General features: G+C 40.2%; 1 protein-coding gene across 6 annotated transcripts in view; it reads left to right on the top strand.

Moving 5' to 3' along the window:
- The window catches only part of SLC4A10 (solute carrier family 4 member 10), a 241,770-nt gene that overhangs the window by 155,095 nt on the left and 60,220 nt on the right, over positions 1–26,455 (top strand). For 5 of the 6 annotated variants that reach the window (XM_075609249.1, XM_075609245.1, XM_075609248.1 and 2 more), the window contains 2 exons: positions 4,456–4,644; positions 22,595–22,686. In XM_075609249.1, coding sequence (XP_075465364.1) covers positions 4,456–4,644; positions 22,595–22,686 — 281 coding nt within the window. The remainder of the gene's footprint in view (positions 1–4,455; positions 4,645–22,594; positions 22,687–26,455) is intronic. The other variant, XM_075609247.1, reaches the window with a different exon arrangement.

Below are 26,455 nucleotides of genomic sequence, written 5' to 3'. Positions count from 1 at the left end.
ACAATAATTACTAGCACTTCGAATCTCTACGATAATAAATACAGTAGGTGGCTTGATTTAATTTGCCTTTTGTAAACGTCTTTTTTAGCACATTGGTTAATGTTTGGTTTTCTGGGTTAACAGCTACAGCATGATTTAGGAACAACTTGACTAATTTACAATTATTAAATGTTTGAATACATTAAACACTGTGAATGTGTGGGAAGTGTATTACTGGAATACAATACAAAAATAAGCAAAACATTTCAACTTAATTTGCCATTTTCTAATATCATTTTAACCCAATAGCCTTCTTCAAGAAGAACAAGTATTTTGTATACAGTATCAGCCTTTTTGATTGCACAATGCAGTATTCTGATTATAATCTTAATAATGCCCACCATAATTATAGTGATGCTGTAAAGTATGCAATCAATAACATCATGTTGCATTCTGCAGACTTTGATATAAAAAATACTGCAGTAGGCTATAACGCCTTCAAGCAAGTTACCCAGACACAGGCTTTGTGCAGTAGCAACATGTAAAACCCCCCAACATTTTTGCACATCTTATCTTCATTTTTGGGGTGACCATTTATCAATTAGATTACTGTATGACGTGCAGTTTTTGGCAGAACATTTGCAATGTATAAAAATATCTACATTTCAATATATGAAAGTCCAGAGAGGAATCTGTGGCTCAATAGAGTGCAATAACAACTTTGTATGTAAAAAATGTCCTTTTAAATTATTTTAAGGAGATTTCCCCCTTATAAAATGTCCATATGCAGGTGCAGGGCTAGTTAGTGATAAAGATAACACCTATCTGGTTCTATCTCTATGATAATATATAGCACCCAGGAAAATATGGTGTCCAAAATTTCTTCTAAAACCATTGTAGTTTACAAACTTTGCCCATCTCAATAGATACATGTTTAAATGGTCAAGGAAACTCCCATGCTGTAATGTTGGAGATCCTTGCTTTGATGAACAGCTTCAGACAGTTATGGGAATCCGTAAACTTAGGAAGAGGGGAAGGGGAGGGGAAGGGGAGGGGAGGGGAGGGGGAGGGGGAGGGGGAGGGGGAGGGAGAGGGGAGGGGGAGGGGGAGCGGGAGGGGGAGGGGGAGGGGGAGGGGGAGGGGAGGGGGAGGGGGAGGGGAGGGGGAGGGGAGGGGAGGAGGAGGGGAGGGGAGGGGAGGGAGGAGGAGGGGAGGGAGGAGGAGGGGAGGGGAGGGGGGGGAGGAGGAGGGGAGGGGAGGGGGGGGAGGGGAGGGGGAGGAGGGGAGGGGGAGGAGGGGAGGGGAGGGGGAGGAGGGGAGGGGAGGGGAGGAGGGGAGGGGAGGAGGGGAGGGGAGGGGAGGGGAGGGGGAGGGGGAGGAGGGGAGGGGGAGGAGGGGGAGGAGGGGAGGGGGGGAGGAGGGGGAGGAGGGGAGGGGGGGAGGGGAGGGGGAGGAGGGGAGGGGGGGAGGGGAGGAGGGGAGGAGGGGAGGGGGGGGGGAGGGAGGAGGGGAGGGGAGGGGGAGGGGGAGGAGGGGCAGGAAAGGTAACCCTCGCTACAGCTCAACAGGTAGGTGCTACTATCAGGGGAAATAACAGAATTACGTCGGCACTGACGTCATCAGGGAGTGCCTGCATTGACTTCATGCTCACTATCCCTAGGCTTAGTTTGGCGCACTCTGCGTTTTTTACCTTCAAAAACCAAGCAGCTCATCACTGAATTGGTGAGTGCCCGTTATACTGACAAAGGGCACTAAGAAGTTGAATATTTATTTTACACATTATGTGTGACTCCTTCTGGGGTGTTTCAGTTCCACTGGGGCTCCGTGTCCAGTGTCGGGTGGGAGTAAATGTGACTAGAGAGACACTGAATCAGTCATAAACAGACTGTTTCTCTGTCCAGTCACATAGACAGAAATCAACAGGAACGGTTTTTAATGGCTGTCAACAGGAACGGCTTTTGATGATTGTCCACAGGGCCACTTGAAGGAAGATCTGCTAAGACACTTGATCAGTCATTAACAGACTGTTCACATGTCTAAATATATTATATATTGATGCTTTTTGATTAATCTGATATTTTTATATATATTACTTACCAGCAATCCGATGACTCCTGATGATAAGAGGCACTGAGTTAATCGCAAACGGACTACTCCTCTGTCCAGTCATGTAAAATCATCACACTAGGCATGGTGTTTCATGACATAAATCTGTAAAGACACCTGATCAGTCGTTATTAGACTGTTCTCCTGTCTAATATATATTTGGCATTTGCGTTCTCCGGCAGCTATATTAATGTGAATATTACTTACCTAAGGTAAGAACAGCTGCAGACTACCATCTGGAAATAGAGAGACATTGAACCAGTCACTAACAGACTGCCCCTCATTCCTGTTGCGCAATGCTATATTAACAGGCATGGCTCTCTATTAGCTGTCTGCAGGATTACCCCAATTGAGGGCGACAGAGACACCCAACTAGCCACTACCTGTTTTAAACACACTGCACAACTATGCTTATGGGCTAAGTAATATCGGTGTAAATTACTTACCAGCAGTCCAATGAACTGCACAAGAGAGATATTAAGCCAGTCATAAATAGACTGCTCCTCTGTCCAATTCATGTAGAAGTTTCAAACCCCTTAAATACTTTGGGGTGCTGTGAGTTCAGAGACTGTTCTGGCTTTATATCTTGGTAAAGCAAATATATTAGCTACCAAGACAATCATTGAGAACGCTAATTCTGTCCATGGAAACATATTTTGAATAGGTTATCTCACCATTCAGACAGACATACAGTGGACCTATGTATCACTGCATACAAGCACTTATGCTTTATCTGATTTATAGATGAATTTAAGAGAAGCCTACCTAGCATTTTCCAACCCATGTGACACACTTTATAGGAGTACCTTTGAAGCTACACACCCATTTTAATTCGCTAAGTTTATTAGGCACCATTGTTCTGTTATTTAGGTTTGCGATCCATTTTATTGAGTATTTCTCATAATAAAGTTAAGTTTTTAAGTCCTTATCACAATACTGCACCGACACACTTTATTCGAGCAAATACCCAGTATGTACCTGGCAGATACCTGGAATGCGCCGCTCCTCACCTCTGACAAGCCCCGTTGCGTTTGCCTTCCCAGCCTGGGTTCATGCCTGGCTGACGGGCGGCTGATCTGTTAAATGATAATGATTAGGATTTAATAGGCTGCAATGCTTCGCGTGTCTACCAGATGGCATAAATTCATGAATTGTAATGCAGTATATATATATATATATACTGTGCAGTATTGCAGCCAGCGGGAATAAAATGCTTCAATCCCTGCCTGGAAAATACCTCAATGCACTCGGGCAGAAAACAGTCACAAACCTCAATACACCCGGGTATACCCGAATTCGTGGGACTAGCCGAGCTCGAATAAAGTGTGTCGCCAGTGTACTTTACCGATTCTGTTGAGCTACTACCCTGGCTATCCATCAATGTATACCACTTGGTCACCAGTTATGGGAATCCGCCAGGGTACTGGATCAAGGAGAAAAACGAAGGTGCGATCCCCACCATACAAATGAATGGAGAGAAGGTGACTTCCATAAAAAAATGTTTATTTGATCATACTAAAACGGAGGTTTGACAAATCCCCTACATGTTTCACACAGAGCACTTTATCAAGCTCCGCGCGAAACATGGAGGTGATTTGTCATACTGTACCTCCATTCAGTTGTATTGCGTTGCATCTTCAATTTTTTACATTTCAATTTAAACCAAATAATTCCCTGTAGCTATATAATTGAACTGATTTTTTTTAGATTTCATACAAGCACTGAAATCCATTAAGGTAAAATAATACAGTACCCTTTCTCCTGTCGGCATTAAATAGCTCAGAAAATAGGTAGTATTGATTCTTTTCTAACAAACTGGACATTTTTCCATGCATTTCTGCTGTCTGTCTGTGTTCTTTTGTCATGCTTTTATGCGGCTTGAGTTATCACATAAGAAAGTACTTCTTCATTGAGAGAAAAGTGCATATATATAACAGTCTCCCAGCAGAGTCTTTCTTGGAATACTGCATACAGTAAAGCAAATCGCTACTGATTGGCACAAGGACCTCAACATTGTCCTGGAATATGGAACAAAAAAACGGTCAATGTAAGTAGAAACATTGACAGACAAAATGGAGCTGATGTTCACCATCTGGTAGCAATTAGTATGTTCCTATTCTGAATCGTTATATTCCATTTTAGTTTCATGACTATGAGGACCGACTTATATGTTATCATTTTATACATTTCTATGAAAAGAAACATTCTTCTTTTCACGCCGCTCACTGTAACAATAGCCTAACAACCAACCTAGACCATGTTTACCTGCTTGTTTTGCTTAGCAATTTCATTAGTTCGTGCTACAAACAGAAACAGCTAAACGTATGCACTTGCTAAAATATAAAGCGGTGTTATTTGTTTGTTTGACAGATATGATTCTAGATCAGCAAGTAGCTTCCGGCCAACTGAGTGAAGATGTCCGTCACAGAGTCCACGAAGCTTTACTGAAACAACACCATCATCAAAATCAAAAGAAGCTGAGCAACAGGATTCCAATTGTACGTTCTTTTGCTGACATTGGCAAGAAACAGTCAGAACCACATTCCATGGATAAAAATGGTAAAAGTGGCTTTATTACTATTTCATTTTCATTAGCAATATTGAATATTCTACATTAAGTGTCTTAATGTTTCTTACATTTGAAATAATTACAAATGCCCAGTACATAATAGTTGTCTAAATATATCATATACCCAGTGGATGTAAAAGAAGGTACCCTATTTGAGACCTTTTAGGTCTCTTTTTCGTGGCATTCTAATGGACCATTCTTTTTTAGTTTCAAAGTGTGGACACCTGAGACGAGGTTTCAAAGAGTTATTTGCATAATATTAAAGCTATGAACTATTTTGTTGGTTCATTAAAAGGTACTAGATAGTACCTTAGTACAGGGGTACGCAAACTGGAGGGCGTGGCGGTTGCAGAGGCCCCGCACTCTTCCCCAAGGCATTTAAATTAAAAGCCAGGGGACCACGCGAGACCTCTGCAACTTGACTTACCGTGATTCAGTCAGCTTTGTTGACACGTCGCCGTGGCAACGCGGCATCAAATGACGCCGCAGGGTTACGTGCCATCACATGACCCCGCGGTGTCATTTGACGCTTCAGAGCAGGTAAGGGGGCATGAGCAGTGGGGGGAGAGGAGCCGGCAGGGAGCCGCAAGGCAAGAAGTTTGCGCACCCCTGCCTTAGTAAATAAGGTACATAGTACATATGTATAGTATGGCAAGCCTACATTTCTTGTAAAACATACAGGACACCTACAAGCTCATATTGAACCCCCAAAATAACCACAACATACAGTATATATAAGCATATAAGTATCACAGAGGAGTGCTACTGAGCATGGCAATATATATTTAAAACCAGAGACAGAACATGAAACAGACAGAGCTCAGTGCACATCCAGTGAAACTTATACACGGTACAGTGCCTAAATATATATGTATAGATATCTATTAAATAAAATGGTCTTTTAGTTTAACATTTTGGCCGAAGTGTTGTAAGCCCTTGAGCCACTACACGGCAGACCACATCTCAAGTTTACCTAACACTAATATAAATTCTTAATAACCTGTGCATTACCAAGAAGAATGATTTATAATAAATCTGTCAAAATTAGTTGCATAGTTCTAAGTCTGATTGAAGCTCTTATTAACCTGTACATTACCAGGAAAAGCACTCTGTATTATATTTGTCACAATCAAACTGCAAGCAAGATCCCCTGAGAGTGGGAGATGCAATGGAGTGAGCGTTTAACTATTTAAATGTGGGAGGGGGTGAGCTTCAACTAGGTAGGAGGAGCCACCCTCCAATCAGCTTAGACCATCTGAACAAGAATTGTAAAACATACAGGACACCTACAAGCTCATATTGAACCCCCAAAATAACCACAACATATATATAAGCATATAACTGTCACAGAGGAGTAAAAAAGGAAAAACGGTGTATATAGCGCTAAAAGGCTAAACAATATAAAATACAGTGTAATAATATTAATAATAATGATAGGTGACCCTACACAAAACCAAAATGGGCTAGGCTGCCAGGTGATACTAACTCCAATACACAGTTAGCAAAAAAGAAACACAAAATAAACAATACAAACCGGCGCCTAAAGAGTCCAAAGGGGAATAGTTATAGTCCAATGGTGTATAAAGTCTCTAGAGGTGGAAATCAGCTTTTGTCACTTTCCAGCTCCTCCACAAGACGTTACTCCATGCATATATTGCTGAAAGAGAAGAGACAAAAAGAAAACATCATAGTGCAACAATGCAAATATAGAACATGCAGGACAAACAGGACAGGACAACACTAAACAAAACAAGCAAGGTTGACTATTAGTACAAGTTAATTTAATATACACAATAAAAAAGACTATAGCAGATGTGGGATCCGGTAGGTTAAAACCGGAGTCCTACTTACAGAACTGCCACAGATCATAAGCAGAGATTATAGATGAATGGTGGTCGGCTGCAGCTCCAGGATAATCGTATAAGAGATAGGGATAATCGTATAAGAGAAGGGATTTCGGTATCTCCACCCGCCCCTGGTGACGTGTTTCCGGCTGCGGATTGACTGACAGTCCATGGAGAGCTCCAGATTCACCCTGAGTGACGCACTTCCGGTCGCGGAGTGAAGGACACCATTTGGAGCAACCTCTGGATGTCACGTGTTTACACGGAGCTGCAGCCGACCACCATTCATCTATAATCTCTGCTTATGATCTGTGGCAGTTCTGTAAGTAGGACTCCGGTTTTAACCTACCGGATCCCACATCTGCTATAGTCTTTTTTATTGTGTATATTAAATTAACTTGTACTAATAGTCAACCTTGCTTGTTTTGTTTAGTGTTGTCCTGTCCTGTTTGTCCTGCATGTTCTATATTTGCATTGTTGCACTATGATGTTTTCTTTTTGTCTCTTCTCTTTCTGCAATATATGCATGGAGTAACGTCTTGTGGAGGAGCTGGAAAGTGACAAAAGCTGATTTCCACCTCTAGAGACTTTATACACCATTGGACTATAACTATTCCCCTTTGGACTCTTTGGGCGCCGGTTTGTATTGTTTATTTTGTGTCACAGAGGAGTGCTACTGAGCATGGCAATATATATTTAAAACCAGAGACAGAACATGAAACACAGACAGAGCTCAGTGCACATCCAGTGAAACTTATACACGGTACAGTGCCTAAATATATATATATATGTATAGATATCTATTAAATAAAATGGTCTTTTAGTTTAACATTTTGGCCAAAGTCTTGTAAGCCCTTGAGCTCTATTTAATAGATATCTATACATATATATTTAGGCACTGTACCGTGTATAAGTTTCACTGGATATGCACTGAGCTCTGTCTGTGTTTCATGTTCTGTCTCTGGTTTTAAATATATATTGCTATGCTCAGTAGCACTCCTCTGTGACACTTATATGCTTATATATATGTTGTGGTTATTTTTGGGGTTCAATATGAGCTTGTATGTGTACTGTATGTTTTACAATTCTTGTTCAGCTGGTCTTAGCTGTTTGGAGGGTGACTCCTCCTACCTAGTTGAAGCTCACCCCCTCCCACATTTAAATGTTAAAAGCTCACTCCATCGCATCTCCCACTCTCAGGGGACTTGCTTGCTTGCAGTTTGATTGTGACAAATCTAATACAGAGTGCTTTTCCTGGTAATGTACAGGTTAATAAGAGCTTCAATCAGACTTAGAACTATGCAACTAATTTTGACAGATTTATTATAAATCATTCTTCCTGGTAATGCACAGGTTATTAAGAATTTATATTAGTGTTAGGTACCCTTGAGATGTGTTCTGCCGTGTAGTGGCTCAGGGGCTTACAACAATTTGGCCAAAATTTTAAACTAAAAGACCATTTTATTTAATAGATATCTATATATATATATATATATTTAGGCACTGTACCGTGTATAAGTTTCACTGGATGTGCACTGAGCTCTGTCTGTGTTTCATGTTCTGTCTCTGGTTTTAAAGAGCCTACATTTCTCCCATACTATAACGCATGTACTAGAACTGTATTAAAGGACAAACTTTCACTACATAGTTTCGAGACACCGTATGTCTCGGTTGACCTCTATTATTTGTCCATAAAACATTGATCTGATTGCTTCATCACTGCATACTTTATATTTTTGTTGTTTTTAACTGATTTCATATGCTATGCTTTGTGTGAAGAAATAAGTGAAAATAAGTCCTATTTCTTTGCTACCGTTCCTTCTTTTCCTTTCTTGAGATACAAACATTGACACCTCACCACTGTTTGAAAGCATATTATTTGACTAAAACATAAACTATAAAATAGTTGAGACTGTACTTTGACCATTCTTCATCATGTGCAGCTCGCACTTACAGTACAGTATAGAAATTAAGAAAGAATAACTGATAGTATACCGCTCGCCAGATAGCAAATAATGTAGCCGGTGCAAAGGGATAGTACTGGCATAGCAAGTAAATAGGAAGACAAAAGAGAGGTCTCCCACAGATCCCTTTTACCACTGCACAAACAGGCTAATAAATTTAGTAGCAAGGATGTAGTGCTCCTTGATATAGATCAGAATAGGCTGTAGGGGAGACCCTGGTAACCGCACCCAGTACTAGGAGTGAACAATTACCTAAAACGGCCTAATAGGCAAAACAATAAACTTTTATTAAACATATATAATTACATTACAACGACGCAAAAATCAGTAGGTAGAAAAAACATCTAAAACTCAGGTATGGGTGTATACAGGAGGTGTATGGTAGATATATAACAATAAATCTAGTTCTTAAGTGGAACCCTCCTGATAAGCTGCTCAAAATATAAGGGGAGGTATATGAGGGGGATAGGGATGCCTAATAGTATAAGTGTAGCAGATAATCCTATCAGTGGCAGTATCCCCCTCCTAGATCAGAGGGGAGGGTGTAGTGTTGATGTGTATATACTCACAAATGTAACAATACCAGAGTAAAGTATCTCAGCGTGCATCAATAATTCAGTGGTAATTGAAGTATTGTAATTGGTATGGTTGCGTGTGGTAGTGTACTTATAATAATGCCGTTACCATATGGGTCATAAGCAGCCCACACTGTTAATGCCACAACTTCCAGCAGTTGCTTGTGCACAAAACTGCCAAACTGAATCGCTGATAGTAACTAAAACTCCGGTATACACTCGCTCCCTCCCTCCCCAGTAACGGAGCAGTCTCACCCGTAACCTCTGACGTCAACGCGATGACGTCGGAGGTTACGGGTGAGACTGCTCTGTTACTGGGGAGGGAGGGAGCGAGTGTATTCCGGTGTTTTAGTTACTATCAGCGATTCAGTTTGGCAGTGTTGTGCACAAGCAACTGCTGGAAGTTGTGGCATTAACAGTGTGGGCTGCGTATGACCCATATGGTGGCGACATTATTATAAGTACACTACCACACGCAACCATACCAATTACAATACTTCCATTACCACTGAATTATTGATGCACGCTGAGATACTTTACTCTGGTATTGTTACATTTATGAGTATATACACATCAACACTACACCCTCCCCTCTGATCTAGGAGGGGGATACTGCCACTGATAGGATTATCTGCTACACTTATACTATTAGGCATACCTATCCCCCTCATATACCTCCCCTTATATTTTGAGCAGCTTATCAGGAGGTTTCCACTTAAGAACTAGATTTATTGTTATATATCTACCGTTCACCTCCTGTATACACACATACCTGAGTTTTAGATGTTTTTACTACCTACTGATTTTTGCGTCGTTGTAATGTAATTATATATGTTTAATAAAAGTTTATTGTTTTGCCTATTAGGCCGTTTTAGGTAATTGTTCACTCCTAGTACGGGGTGCGGTTACCAGGTCTCCCCTACAGCCTATTCTGATCTATATCAAGGAGCACTACATCCTTGCTACTAAATTTATTAGCCTGTTTGTGCAGTGGTAAAAGGGATCTGTGAGAGACCTCTCTTTTGTTTTCCTATTTACTTGCTAGAAATTAAGAAACCAACCTAGAGTGCTCGGAAATGATATCAATTGACATTGAATTGATTAATTAACTTAGCTCTATGTGGTACAAGAAACTGCAGCGCACAAAATTGCAAATAAGTAAAAAGTGATCAAGTGACTAATTAGAAATAAAACAATGTTAGACAATAAAACATAATAAAAAAAAACAATAAAAACACATGGGAAATATATATAATTCTCTCTCTCCCTCTCCCTCTCATTCTCTTTCCCCCTCTCTCTGTCCTTCTCTTCCCCCTCTCTCTGTAATTCTCACCCCCTCTCTGTCATTCTCTCTCCCCCTCTCTCTCATTCTCTCTCCCCCTCTCTCTCATTCTCTCCCCCCCTCTCTCTCATTCTCTCCCCCCCTCTCTCTCATTCTCCCCACCCCCCTCTGTCATTCTCTCTCCCTCTGTCATTTTCACTCCCCCTCTCTCTGTGTTTCTCTTACCCCCTCCTTTTTTTAGCTTTCCTGTTCTCTCTGTAATACAGTAATACATTATGAGGGTTGCGCACTCTTTGTTTTTTTCTTATCTCTGCGTGGTACTCAACATTAACTACAGTACTGTGTTCACTTCAATCAACCTTGGTTATCCACTTGGTTGTTTAAAAGTGCTGTATAAGCCAAGACAAAAATCACAATGACGTGTGAAAGGAATCTGCGCAAATATGGTCGACTGAAACATAAGAGGGATGTGATTTCCATAGTTACTCTCTTTTGTGTGACGTCCCTGTTTCTTGAGATGGAATTGTCACAGACAACATACCTTTCCCACCCATTCTCCTGACCAATGGCAGGTTAAGGGCAAAGGAAGCGACTGATGAGAGTTTCCCCAATCAGAGAAAAACATTCTTCATTTCTGAAGAAACAAATATAGTCAAAATGATTGATTTTAATACGATAATATTTTTTTACTCGTTGTTTTAATTTTTGCGTGCTGTATGTAAGGTACCATAGGGCAGGGGTGCTCAACTCCAGTTGACAAGTCCCCCCAACAGGTCAGGTTTTCGGGATATCTCTATTGAACACAGGTGGCTCATTTAATCCCTGCTTCATTATAGGTGGCATCAGTCCCTGCTTCAGCACAGTTGGCTCAATTTCCTGAAAACCTGACCTTTGGGGGGGCTTGCCGACTATATATATATATATATATATATATATATATATATATATATATATATATATATATATATATATACAGGCATACCCCGCATTAACGTACGCAATGGGACCGGAGCATGTATGTAAAGCGAAAATGTACTTAAAGTGAAGCACTAACATTTTCCCACTTATCGATGCATGTACTGTACTGCAATCGTCATATAAGTGCATAACTGATGTAAATAACGCATTTGTAACAGACTCTATAGTCTCCCCGCTTGTGCACAGCTTCGGTACAGGTAGGGAGCTGGTATTGCTGTTCAGGACGTGCTGACAGGCGCATGCGTGAGCTGCCGTTTGCCTATTGGGCGATATGTCCTAACTCGTGAGTGTACTTAAAGTGAGTGTCCTTAAACCGGGGTATGCCTGTATATATATTATACTATACTATACTTTTTATAAGTTATGGTGGGTGAAAAAGTCGACAAAAAAACCTTCACCGCGTAGCGTATAGCAAATAAAAAGATCACTCGTGAGCACATTCACATGTCTTAGACATGTTTGCAACCCTGCCTTTCACCATTATCACCTAGCATACAGTGCTTCCACTGCGGCAAGAGATTCTGGTGATAATGGTGAAAGGCAGGGTTGCATATATATCACACACACACACACACACACACACACACACACACACACACACACACACACACACACACACACACACACACACACACACACACACACACACACACACACACACACACACACACACACACACACACACACACACACACACACACACACACACACACTGATATCCTACACATTTACAATCTATGTATTGACATCACAGCAATGATTCAGCTTTAATATTTACAGTGCAAACATGGCTTGGTATAAGTTCTGTGATATTTCTAACAGTTTTAGTTGGCTGCAAAGCTTCTGAATCATTAAAAAAACACTATCAGTGGACACCTACAGTAGCTTCCAAGGCTAGCTGTATGTAGGAGAAGTCAAAATATATATCCAGTGTAGAAGATAATGTAGTGCTATTGTGAAATCCAAATCTGCAAGTTGATTCGGTTAAGACAAAACAAATGTATTGAACCATTCTATGCACCTGCTGCACTGTTACCTATTTTGAATTAACCTCTCATTGAGATTTACATTTAAGCAGCATTACTATTAGAAATGATTTGGAGATGATTCCTATTAATCATTGCTTAGTGGATTCTCCTGCACACCTACATTTTGTCTCAATGCAAAGCCTTCTTTCGGAGTTGGTACCGTATGTGTGAACATGTGTAGATTTGCATCTTGACTGTAATTACATTTTTCAATCAAAACTGCAAACTTAATGGAATTTCTTTATGTAATTGAAGCCAGAGTCAGTGTTACACAATTTGAAGTGAACAAATTGCCTATGGTAAATGTTTAGTCTATGCAATTTATTAATAATTTTTCCAAGCTTTTTGCTAAAGGCAAGATAGGGCAGCACCACCAGAGCAGGTGTGGATTACATAAAGAGTACAACATTAGCCATTGGAAGATGAATTCACATTGGTTAAAAGGAAAAAAATACATATCTAAAAACCTGGGATTTTTCCGCAGCCATCCGTACCATTTGTGTACATAACTAATTCAAAGAGCTGGAGAAAATGTATTTAATAACATAAATATTGCAACATAAGCATGGCAGTGTTATTAAAAGAGGGATTCTTTATTTTGGCTCCTCCAGGTAAATATTTGAAACATTTTCCATATTTGTAATTACTTATTAAATATAAAGCAAACACATATTCAGCAACAAAGGAGAGTGAGTAATAGAGGTACAGTGTAATAGACGGGCAGGGCCTAATATTACAGTGTTATAGAGGTACATGGCCTAATGTTCAAGTAAATTCAATTCCTGTATGCTCTGTGTGCTATATACACAAAGCTATACCATTTTATATAGAGGAGAACAGAGTGCCCTTCGGGCTGTGGATAAAAAGAGGCAGACACCTCGATACCAACAGCACCAGGAGCATCTGTACTCCACCAACCAACCATACGTGCAAACATGCACACATATTTTCATATGCTGGTTTTATAACACAATCACTTTCTTTTATATTTCTAGTATCTGCAAATCACAGTGTATGACTGTTGTGATCATACCCAAGGTTCTGAAGGTATTAAGAAAAGATTGGGCAGAATACAAAACGTCCCTGCTAATACCGCATTTGAAGTTGCATTTTCATTTTGTTTAAATGGTACCATCTGCACATGCAAATCAGCCTATTCTAACAACATTTGGTACAATAGAACATACGTTAGCATTTAGTTCAGATCTAAGTGACCGGTATATGGTACAATACTTTACTAAAGCATCATATCCAGTTAATCACAGTGTGGTCAATCAACATTGGCTTTCACCATAAAACATACTTTTGGTGTTATGTTTCATGTTACCTATTCTTAGTAAGTCATGTTTGTGTGGAGTGATTTTCTTGTCAGGTGAGCTTAAATATAAATTTACTACAGTATTTCTTTTGGTAAAAGATGAGAAACAGCACTCGGTGAAAAATTCATGGCATACTCCTTACAAGGAACGAACAAGCTTCAATTCAATTGCAGAATCTTCATTTAATTCAATAGGGTAGCAACAACGACAATGTGTCCTCTCCTCAAGCAGATTGGGCCTGAAACATTGTTGTTGGGTGCTGTCTTCCATCTTGTTTTTTCAGTGTGTGGCTTTTTTGCAGTCCTTTAGACTAGGCTGCATTGTGAAACGCAGCTAGACACTTCTTTCCCCTAAATTTTATATAATTGTTTACCCACTAAAAGTATCTTTTTTGTTGTATATATTGGGGTGAAGAAATACCTTTAAGTGGGTCACGTTTACGGCTGTCTTCTTAATGTTTTATTCTTCCCATCATAAACTCTCACATCTCATGACCTTGGAGCCTGCAATGAAACTCCCCGCCCTGTGTATTCATATCCCAATAATATATATATAATAAATAAACACAAACAAAGGTCTGAAGGTACAAAAGGCAGAGGCATTTATTAAAATACATAAGGTAACCTGAGAAGTGTCAACCCTGCCAGAGTGCGCCACCAACGGGTAGAGGCCAATGGTACTCAAATCATGGCCCACCACCAGAACTAGCTTGAATTTTAGCGTGGCTCGGTGCCGGGGAAGAGCACGGAGCCTCTTACTTGCTCCGTCATCTCCTTATCTTGACTATATCACAACATCATATGGTGTCATGATGTCACATTATCATGGCAATGTGATGCTGCAACGTTGCAGAGAGGAGGCGATGCCAGAGAGGAGAAGCCGGATGGTAGGTAAGAGGCAATTACAGAGGCCCTGCGCTATCCCTCTGCAATCAGTTTATGTGTTTTGGGGTAGAGTGCAGGGCCTCTGTAAGTGCAGGGCTCAGTGCGATGGCACTGACGGCACCGCCATTAAGCCAGCCCTGCCCAGAACAGGCAATAAGCCAGGCACCGGGTTACTCGGTGCGACCATCACTGTGTGAGTAAACTTTCCTGGCAGGGTGCGGAATGCTTTTCTGCCCCTGCCAGGTCCTAAATACCTCTCCCCGGCCCCCACTTCCCACGCCATGTCACTACCCACAGTAAGAGGGGAGAGGTCCAAACAGAGAGAGAAGGGGGTGGGGAGCCTAGCCCCGTCGGTCATGCCACCCTGTCGCCTAATGGTCTCAAGGCTATTTTTCATAGGTCAGTTTGTTGTGTGTAATTGAACAGTAAAGAATAAAAGTTGTAAAAAATAGCTACATTCAAAAGCGGGTATTACATTTTCAGCAACTCCCTAATGTTTATGCTAGATAAATGTATATTACAGTGTCTAGAGACATGTATGTTTTCATTCACCAAAGAACAGAGGTATTTAGAAGTTGCAGTTACATCTTATCACGACAAAAGGTATGTGCTTAGTTTAATTCACCCCAAATATAGAGGAACATAAGATGTTACAGTGAAACTTTGGCTATCCCCAAAACGAGCTGGCAGATACAGTTTGTTTTATCCCACATTATCTTTCCACCTTCTGAACCATAGCGTGACATTTGTAACATTGTTATTTATTCTGTTTCTTCCTGCAGTTACTTGCAAGGTTCATGGCCATTAGAAGCCCCATTCAAAATACTTCTTACAATCTGATACAAAGCCAAACCAAGACTAGATCTTAAACAAACAATAGGTTTTTAGCCAAACAAAGCAAAACTAATAACAAACTAATTAAAAGGAGCAAAACTAAGAACAAACCCATAACCACAGTTTTCCAAGAAACAACAGCCTGTATTAATGTTTTAAACTACCTAAATGATTTAATTGTGGATAATGTAGAGAACACAACAGTGAGATATTACCTTGGAAATAAAGAAAATATACTCTTCTATAGTACACATGTTATCCCCCCTCCTTGTAATTGTTACTAATGTAATATAGGGAGTTACTAGTAAGCAGTAGCTAATAGGCTTCACCCTGTGATGTCAGATGGAACTGCGTCAGAGGAGATATGAGTCAGAGGGGGACCGTTGAGAGAGGGGTTCCAGAAGGAGAGGAGAGCAGGAGCCTCGGGTGGTAGAGGCAGGGAGTGTGCCTTAACAGTTAGGATCAGTAAACATGCACAGAAGTTATACAGTATGCTGGTCCCAGAGAGGGAATGCAGGCATGCCATAGAGTGCTGTTTAGATAGGGTTCTGGAATGTCACGGGATCAGCATCACAAGTGGATCTCCAAATACAGAGTTTATAGCCCCTGAGAAAGTGTCAGTTTCCTGCTTATAATAACCTCTCCAGGACAGGATCTCAGAAGGGGCCCGAAATAGCAGGATCACATGGATAGTGCTAAGCAAGCAAAACAAGGGGGACCTGGTCCAATACAACTTGTTCTCTCAGTGACAAGTGCATGTACTTCCAAGGAGTGTTAAGAGTGATAGCAGTATGGATGAAACGAGGTCAATCTTATTTTATATAGAAATGAAGTGTTCCCATGTCTGGGAACATGAATAAAGATTGACGTTGCACTATACAAACTCCTGGTGCCCTTATGTTTCATCATCCAGCCGACCACTTCCAGCACTACTACACCGAAGTAGTGATGATGCCAGGCAGGGAGGGTTACACAAAATAAGACTTTGCTGGCAAATAAAATAGGACAATTGGGTCTTGCTAGGATGCCTGATATTCCACTGCTATCCACAAGTGCAATCTAATATATGTGATCTAATAGGTGGAACTAGGCTAGATAACATATGGATTTCATGTTTGTCTGCCATTCTATGTGTTTCTTCACTTTCTCCATGTTCTTCTTTCTGTCTCTCCTTAAGTGGAATCATTAATCCAATATTGCTAAGGTAGTACACTCCCTGCCACTGTTGCAGTCTTTGACTATTAGAAATATAGGAGTCTATGTATCAAGTTAATTTAGGCATAAAACCAGAGAATTTATACACTGCACCTTCTGTATGTATCACAGCCTTTTGCTCCATTTCCCCCTGTCGGCCCTAGCTTGCTCCATGAGAAGTGTCAGTAGGAGGACTTGAGGAGGAGTTAGTTGGTGCAGATTATGATGAGATGTATCACAGTCTGCGTCTTTCTGCTCCATTTGTTTTGCCTTTTATTTACCTCCCTCCCCCAAATCCTCCACATCTGAAGTGGCATAAGACTAACATACTGTATCAGATGTTACAAACTGATCTTGCATATGCCACAGGTCTGATCCAAAAAATGGAGTAGTGCATCTTAACACATTTCTCCTCATGTTGATACATAGACCCTATAGTTGGAAGAGCATAATGGCTGACTGCCAGAGAGACTCCTTGTGTTTTAGCTGACTGAAGAGTCCAATCTGTACTGTCCCTCTTCTACAAGGAGATGTATGCCACCTATTAGTTAATTCACATATCTGCTCATACTCACCTGCAAATAGAAAATACACCAAAGAAAATTAAAGATAATACAGGCACCCAACCAAATAAGAAATGTTAGTATATTATGATGTTTGCAGATAGTAAATTAACCCAGTTAATTGTATTTATTTTACCATGCATACAATGATTTGTCTTCCAAAGGGCTTACAACACCAGGAACTTTATTCATTGCGCTAAATTGGTTTCCGGCTTCATGAACAAGCCCTTAATTTGTAGTACCTGTGATTTGCTCTATCTCTTGTTTGAGTTGCAGAACGCCCGGGACAGAGTTCTGACACATAACAAAAATGTATCAACAATGTTAATTTGGAGAAATCACCATGTAGTCTATTTACTAAAGTCTCAAAGTTTGCAAAATTGGGGAAAACCGTGCAAAAACTGCACTAGATAATTCAAAGAAATGCCACTGAAAACCATGGAATGTTTGGATTTAAAAAACCTGGTGCCGTTTCTCTGCTCCACTTTAATCTGCTTGTCCTCTTTCTTACATTTAAGCATAGTGCTACTCATTAAAGTTTAACATATATATGGACATTAAGGACTGGCCAGATGAGGATACAAATTAGGTCTGTCTTAATTACTAAACTGCCATAAAAGCAAACCCCAAAAACAAAGCCAATTACGGGATTCCAGTAAAGCAGCATTTTTTCATACCATTAGCAAACTGTACAACTTACTTTATATCCTACAGCTGTATCCTAGCTGGGCATATACAGCACTATATGTATTAAAGGACTAATTGCAGGGTGGAAGTTTCTGTTAAAAGCTCTATAATTTGTGAATTCTGCATTTTCCTAGTTTTGCTTTTACATCAAGTGGACAGCAGCATCTGTAGCTCGTACAATTTAGGGGTTTTCATTTAATTTAGGAATATCGCAGCAATTGAATTTCCTCTTTTATTTCTCAGTGCAAAATTGCCATGTAGATCAACATAAAATGCTTAGCTTTTCTAATTTCCTCATTTATTTCCTTTGCTATTAATGCTTTCCTTCCAGGATTACTGTTTTTTGCATATGTTTGTTTACTTGACATCAATCATTTTCACAATAAATTTAATGTGTCTAACGTTTTCACCTAATCTCTGTTTGTTCCATAATGTTCTGAAGACAATGGTTTAATCTCCTTGGTGCTGAGAGGCTGGCAAATCATTGCAAAATATTACTTTGCAGGCCTCTGCATCACTGACTGAGTTAACATATAGGCCCATGTTTGCTAAATAATCTTCTTCCATAAGATACCTTCCAGTGCTGGGAGACACCTTACAACCCATTGACTAGAATTTTATGTTTGAGTGTCCTGGAGGTGTCTTATGGAACAGTAAGTAGTAAATAAGGGCCTTAATGTATTGTACTGTATGTTTTTTTCATTCATCTTTATCTGTCTTTATTTTACTCTGTCTTTGTTGTATGTGTCTCTAACAGGCTCATCTCATCTCTGTACCTCCCTCATCTCCTACCCCTTGGGCTCTCTAAAAGTTCGTTGAAGGTTTTCGAGGTAGTGTAAAAAATGTATACTGTTGGGCTCTAGGTTAATTTGAATGTGTGTCTATGGGATTATCCTCTTGCATGCAGCTACTGGGTATATAGCATAGGCAAAAGGAACATAAATAATAACACATAAATGAGTGTTAATATAAGATAGAAGTATTCATTATTCAGATAGCACACAGATTTAGAAAATGTCATCATTAATCAACACACAAGCCTATATTTATAAAGCTATGCAAACTGCTTTAATGGTGATGGCAAAGGTGTTTGCATTATATTCAATTTCTAATAATTCTAACAGAGCAATGTTGTGTAAATTTTGGAAATGTGAATAAGGAATTGCTACATTAGTTTTATTGCATGGCTTATCCCTGGATGGCTAACAATTGACAAGGAACATCATCATATTGTACACACTAAGGACACAAGAAGTTGGAGGAGAAAAAAATCAGCCAATCAAGTTTTGGAAAGTAAGTAGGGCAAACGGCACGTTAATAAGAGATGGCTACAGGTATACCTATGGGGATTTCTTGGGTCTTTAAAGTCTGCATTACATAATCCAGGGGTGCGCAAAGTGGGGGGCAGGAGAATTTCCAGGGGGGGGGTCGGCAGCTACAGAGGTCCCGCGTTCTCCCCCAAGGCACTTAAATTAAGTCCGGGGGGACCGCGCAAGGCTTCTGCAGCTTCTCCGACCTGATCTTCGTCGCCATGTCGCCATGGTAACCGGCATCACATGACCCTGCAGCACCGGAGCCTTGCAGGAGGTGAGAAGGTGGGAGGGGGGGGGGGCACAGGGTCAAACGTTTGCGCACCCCTGACATAATAAAATTGATGGGGAAAATCTCCCTGGTCTAAAATGCATTAATATAGTAATTGTATAACAGTCATCACAATTTCAATTTGTTGTATGTAATAAACATTGACTTTTAACCATTCAGATTGAGGGCATGAAACTTAAATAGTTTTTTTCATTTTGCATTAACACTCTTTTTCCTCACGTTTTGGCTTTGCATACAAATACTTGTGTAATGGAGATGTGGGTGTGCTTCCCTTTGCTATGGAAGATCATTTGCTTTATAAAATCTAAATAGAGTATCATCTGCCATTAAAATGCAACAGAATCGAATAGACCTAATTAGCAGAGTGCGCTGTTTAAGGTTATTCTTGATATCTCCATATAAAAGTAGAGAATCCATACATAACAAAGGGTTAACAGCAGATAGCTCACCTTAAACCTACAAAAAGCTCTAAATGTTTCACTGGAAACTACTAATGGTCAGACAATGTATGAAAATCCCTGGGCTGAGCTGCAGTAGCGTGTTAGTTTGGGGGACCCAGCAGAAATAACCAGAGCAAAGTAGAGCTTTGTTTAGCTCTGAGAGATGATCAAAGCTGTGTGGATATTATTTTCATGGAGCTTTTCAAACTGTTGGGTCACTCTTCTTTTATAGGGTTCTAATACTCTTCCATTCTAAAAAAATATATTCTGTTTTGAGGTCAACAGAAGGGCTGTAATTATTGAATCTGTTTTCTGTGATGCTATATCAATATTTGATTGAGCCTCTATTAATTTATGGGGGTGTAGGTGTGAGATTTACAAGTAGAGTGGAACCCAATGGGAAAGGTAAGATATGTAGATAACATACATAAATATCATGGACATGATTTCAATAGTTAAAATAAAAATTTTCACAATTTAAACCCCAAATAGTAAAATAGTCTCAAAACACCTTACAGCAACAGTTAGCAGCATCCTTGCTAGATAGCTCTAAACAGCACTTTAAAACAATGAATTATTGGCCTATCCAACTTCAAAGAACTTTAACTAAATGTCTTCTTTTGCAGAGATTTGAAACGTTTCTAAACCCTGAGTTGTTTGGTGCAGCCCCAGATATAAATGGATTGATAGCATAACATAGGAAGTTGCCATAAAGTGGACCATTGGGTAGCAATGTTTTTGGTCAACCATCATTATTAACCTACAGTAGATTCCGACATTACGTCTGAACATTTCTGTGGGACTGGCAAGCTCCAAGCATGTCAAGGCCACTTTCTGTGATTGAAAGTAACTCACACTCACTGGAACGCAGTCTCTCATTTTAGCATTAGTGGTTTCATAGCCTTCTAAGAAATTGTTTCGTTTTGGTCCAGACCCTTAAATCTATCACACTGGGTTCCTTGGCTCTTGACAACTGTAGCTTCACTAGTGTTTTCAATTACAATCTGGTCCGGTCCGAGTGGAGGATTACTACAGAATAGTTTTTTTGAGATCTGCTTCTTGAGTGCTGTGTTAAATTGCTCATAACAATATTGTTTGCTTGGCAACTTTTCTCAAAAATAGCAGAGTAAGACTCCCCTCTACGTTATTGAGGATTTATATGGAAGAACTGATATTCATTTTATAATTCTCAAAAAGACACATTTAGTTAATTAGATTAATACCTTACATTATAATTGCTAACACAATAAAGTAACAGATGGTGTTACAGTTCTAAGCTTGATAAATGGATACAAGCCATAGGTGGGAAGTGACGTGTTAAATCATTACCAGCGTATGTTATATATTTAAGAGCTTGACGCTCTTCAATGTATTTTTCCAGCTGTATACACAGACCTTTAAAGTTTTATTTATTTGCAGTGAATCGCCCTCATTGGAAGTCATTCTCCCTCATTATTAGCATCAGTGGTTCAAATGGTCCTTTGAACCTCTCACTTTAAGCAGATTATTTCCATTCAAACATAAATATTTGGTCTATGTTCCCCAAATCTCACCTCTCAAATCCTTTGGACCTTATAAATTCTGTGTATATAAGTACATTTATTATCCTCCAAAAAAAACAATCACATCCTTAAAAGTTCAACAATATCTGTACGGACTTTGTTCCCTTTTTTATATTTAGACAAAGGAGTCCAACCCAAGGTACTCTGTGGTCTACATTATCAATAACATGTCTTACTTTTGGTGATGAGGCTCACTGAAGAATAAAGAACCTATACACGAACGTGGCAGCTAATTCTGGTAGCACTATCTAAAATGCATGCCATTTTCAGTAGGTTTATGAGTGGCCTAAGCTAAAAGTAGTTTGGTGAGCTTCCTTTTTTTCACAAGAAGATCATTCTGGGACATATGGGGATCCCCTTTATCAAAATATGTAGAGTATAAGGACAAATCCTGTATAGACAGGAATGCACCCTTAAAAGTATATTCAAAAATATTAAATATTTCAAATGGAGACTATGGCATGGAATTTAGACATTTATTTTCTTTTTGATGTCTGATATGATGTTATAGTGTATATTGGGTTGTATTTTTCAAATATTTCTCCTGCTTTGGTTTGAGTATCCCAAGGTAAATCACTCTGCTTTTCAACTGATTCAGAGCTGGAGGGACGTGCCCTGCATTACACTGGTGGTTCCACCAGCATTGAAGAAGAAGAATAAGACTGGTGCTTTCATTAGTGTTTTTGTATTGTATTCTGCTTCAAATCACAAAGTAACAGAACATAAAAGGTTATATTTCATATAGCTTGTAGGACACATACAGTATGTATATTGCTTTGTCATACACTTTGTAGACAGAACATGGCCTGAAGCATTTCTTGATAGACAATAGCCAAGCACACCAAAAACTAGAGATCAATTAAATGCAAAAAAGGCAATTTAACGACTAAAGAGTCACCCAAGCATCCATCATTTCGGATGCTTGAATCACTCTTTGGTCATTAAATCGCCTTTTTTTGCATTTACTTGATCTCTTGTTTTTGGTGTGCTTGGCTATTGCCTATCTACTAGTCTTGTTTCCTGACCAGATTATTTTTGCCTTAGCACCCAGGTTTGCCACATATTATCCTTTTAGACACCCTGCTAGGGGCATTCCAAGTTGCTGGCCCCGAGCCTCCTTTTTCTGAATCATTTCTTCACATTAAGCTGTAAGAAATTGTAAAATAACACCATTTACTCTCTAGCAGGTCAGCTTGTATCTCCGCAGTCTGCTCCGTCCTGCATTGAACATAAAAATGATGTCAGCAGAGAAAACAGTACTCTTGATGTTACCAAGGTGAGTGGTACAGAAATATGTATTCTGCCTTTGGTTCAAACAGTAAAGGTTAGTTTTCAGAATCTGAAAATACACCAAAACAGGGCAATCCTGGAAAATATTGTTTAGCCCTACACTGCCGACCACCAAAGATTAATTCATTCTTATAAACACAGTTTAAAATCATGTTCTTTTAACACATAAATAAAGGTATATTCAATTTTCGTTTCATGAAAATATGTGAATGTAAGCTCTTCAGGGAAGGGACTCCTTTTCCTATTGTTCTGCCCGAAGCGCTTATTCCCATTGTGTTATAATATTATGTAACGTGTATTGTAAAGGGCTATTTACCTGGATGGCGCAACATAAACAAAAATATAAATACAGTACATATATTCTGTACATACATTTTACATTCTTAAAAAGGGGACTTGAAGCACTTTTGACATTTTTAGACATTTGTAAGTACTTAAGTACTGTTTTGCTTCCTCCTGTTTTCATTGTAAGCACTTACAATAACATATAGCAATCAGATTTTCCCACAATTAAAGATAATTACACTTGGAAAGTGAGTACCTAGCATGGCATCATAAGGGTATTTTTGGATGGTGACAAGTAATATTACTTTTTCTTCTAAAATAAAAATCTATGAAAGTTGCATATACTGTAAAGAATGTACAATTTTTTTCATTCAAGTTGTCGTTTTGGCAAATATTCTAATTAAAAACATTCAAGAGGAATAGTTGTTTCACTCTAAATATGTTGGTTTTATCATGCAAGCAACACATACAGTATACTGTACATGTAAGAATCTTGAAAAGCATGTACATATTGTGATGCAGTACTTCTGTTAAAAATACCAAAATCCATTGAAACAATTCAACGGGATTTAAAATAAGCCTGTGAAACTTAGATTTATATTTGTCTGGTTTGTTATTATATGTATATTACTTTTATTTTTTGGAACACTAGGTGTATAAATATTTTACAAAATAAAGCCATCTTTGGTACTGTATTCCCAAACTCTGGTTAAATGCCAAGGGAATTTGCATGAATAATCTTTTAAATGTTAACAGAGAATATGTGCTGATATCTCAGACAGATGGCTGCTGAAATGTAATAAAAAAATGTCCATTTTAACAGTTTATGTTGGAATTGGGTCACTCTGTTTTGTGTTTAGATGAATAAAGACATGTTAATGACATATCAAACTGTTTGGCACTCTTGGTTGAAAAAAGAACCGTTTGCGTAGTGCAATATAAGGCAACTGCAACCCTTTATTGCTTGAAATTGATGCATACAGTAGGTAAACGCTTCAAATATTTGTCTGGAAACATGAGTAGCCGTGACTCACTATTTACCGATAAGGGGCATTGGAGCTTGATCCTGCGTTAATTGCAATTGAAGTCAATAGCAGTTAACGCAGGATTGTGTTGATATTCCCCTTATCAGAGTTATTATCTGAATGTACTGTATCAATAACATAAACTCCCCTGACTAAGGATTTGCATCAATTGTAAGACACTTGTAATGAATAGAGATTATAATACAAGCAGAAGTTTGAACATAGAAGGAGTTGTCCAAAGCATTGACAATAGCATATACAGTTGCTACAAATGTTTGATGTTGTCCACTGCAGTGGATGTAAGGCAGTATTATTCCATAAGACATTCTGGAGGTTCAGATACTGTCTCATCTGTAGGCATTTTTCTACTGTATGTTGCAGAAGGAGATTGCTAGTCTTAAGGCTGAAATAGGCATTTTTTGGGCATCCTCTTGCACCACAAAGGCACCAGAGGCCTCAAAGGAGGAGGAAAGTATGGACCACTGTGGGCACTGGCAGAGTGAGGGTTGTAGATTGCAGGCACATCCCGCAATCTGTGCTGCTGCATAACTCCTATACTGTACTAGTGTCAGGGTCTCCTAGACCTCCTGCCTAGCCATAGTTCTTTCCTTGTCCACCGGGTGTGCTGCTGCTTTCTGTTTGCTCTGGGTTCCTCTGTCTGTCTGTCTTCTTGTTGCTCCTCTCTCTGTCTTATAGTTCTGCTTCCTGTTTTTTCCCTTGCCTTTGTTTTGAGTCAGACTCCTATGCACATGCTTCTGTCTCTGATCCTGACCTGTTCCTGTACCTGATTCTGTTCATAGTAAAGGCCCTTGCTGGTAATTTGGCTTGTCCCTGTTTGTTCCTTGGTCTCAGTCCCTGCTCCCCGGTCTCAGTCCCTGCTCCCCGGTCTCAGTCCCTGCTCCCCTGTCCTGTTCCAGTCTCCTCGTTGCTGACCTCTGCTTGCTACCTGACTACGTTATCAGCCGCCTGCCTCGGACCCCTGCTTGTTACCAGACTACGCTATCTGCCACCTGCCTCGGATCCCTACTTGTCACCCGACTACGCTATCTGCCGCCTGCCTCAGACCTCTGATTGTGACCCCCTACTACGCTTCTGTTGTTTCGGCCACCGTGATCCTTCCCGCCACAGGAGTCTCCCGTGACAACAAGCAGGGCCAAACTGCACCACAGAGGCACCTACTGCAGTGGGGGAGGCGGTGGGGGGTTCTGGAATTAATAGGTAAGAAACAGTGAGGAAAATGGGATCCAAGAATAGTAGACAAGTCCTCTTGGGTGATTCCACTGTAACAGGTATAGATTTAGTAGCAGGTAGTGAGGGGAAGAGGGAGGTAAGGTGTTCACCTGAAGCTACAGCTCACAGAGATATGAGGCAGATTTATGGGAATTATTAAGGCAGCAAGACAAGGGAGATGTCATTGTCCACCTAGGAACTAATGACCTTGCTAGGAATGAGATTAGGATCGTTCAGGAGGATTTAGCGACAGCTCTCAGGCATGTACTGTCACGGGAGACCAGGACAAATACACCGGGGCTCAGTACACTAGACCAAGGCTGTGCAAACTGGAGGTAGCGTGAAATTTTCTGGGGGGGGGGTGGGCGCAGCGCTTACAGAGAGGGGCGCTCCCGCTCTTCCCCACAACATTTTAATTAATGCCGGGGGAGCACGCGAGACCTCTGTATATCCCTTAACTTGTCTTCGGCGGCTTGTGGCGATGCGTCACCATGGCAAGAAGGTGGTCCTAGGTGTGGGGACCTCCATCTGAAATCTTACCCCGATATGATTTCCCAATGTGCTATGCTGTCCTCGGCAGTAGTGGCAGCATTGCCTTGCTCTTCGCTAGTTAGCAGTTTTAAATTCCCCACTATTGCTTCATTCCAAACAGCTCAGGCCAACACTCGACCCACACAGACCGCAGCTCCTCAGGATGCTCCAGGACCCTGCACTGGGTCTCCTCTGATCCCTTCTGCTGACTTCCTGTCCGTTATTTCACCTCTGTCAGCACACAGCCTTCACAAACTATCCCTGGTTCCTCAACAATGGACCTAATCCCATCACAGCGTCAAGGTCTACAATACCAAACTCTGATGTGGTTACAGCTCCTTTTGCAAGAGAGAGTTGACCCCTGCAGGTCCACTCTCTTGAACAGAGCGCTACATCACTGTTTTACATACATTAAGAATAACATATATAGGACTGGTACAATAAACTGTACATACATAAATAAATACATCCTATCATTGACAGCTAGGGATAATGGCGGGCTTTTCACACCAGAGACTTTAATGTGTGGTTTAGAAAGTGGTGTGAACAGGAGGGATTTTGATTTATTGGGCATAGATGTTCTACCTGGAGGGATATGGGTCTATATAAAAGAGATGTCCCGCATTCACCTTGTTGTGGGACCAGAATACTCAGTGAGTAGTTCATATGCTTCAAGTATTTAAA

This window comes from Ascaphus truei, chromosome 7 (genome assembly GCF_040206685.1).
Source record: "Ascaphus truei isolate aAscTru1 chromosome 7, aAscTru1.hap1, whole genome shotgun sequence".
Classification (NCBI taxonomy): Eukaryota; Metazoa; Chordata; class Amphibia; order Anura; family Ascaphidae; genus Ascaphus; species Ascaphus truei.
The sequence above is the reverse complement of the archived record's forward strand: the minus strand, read 5'-3'. Positions and strand labels throughout refer to the sequence as shown.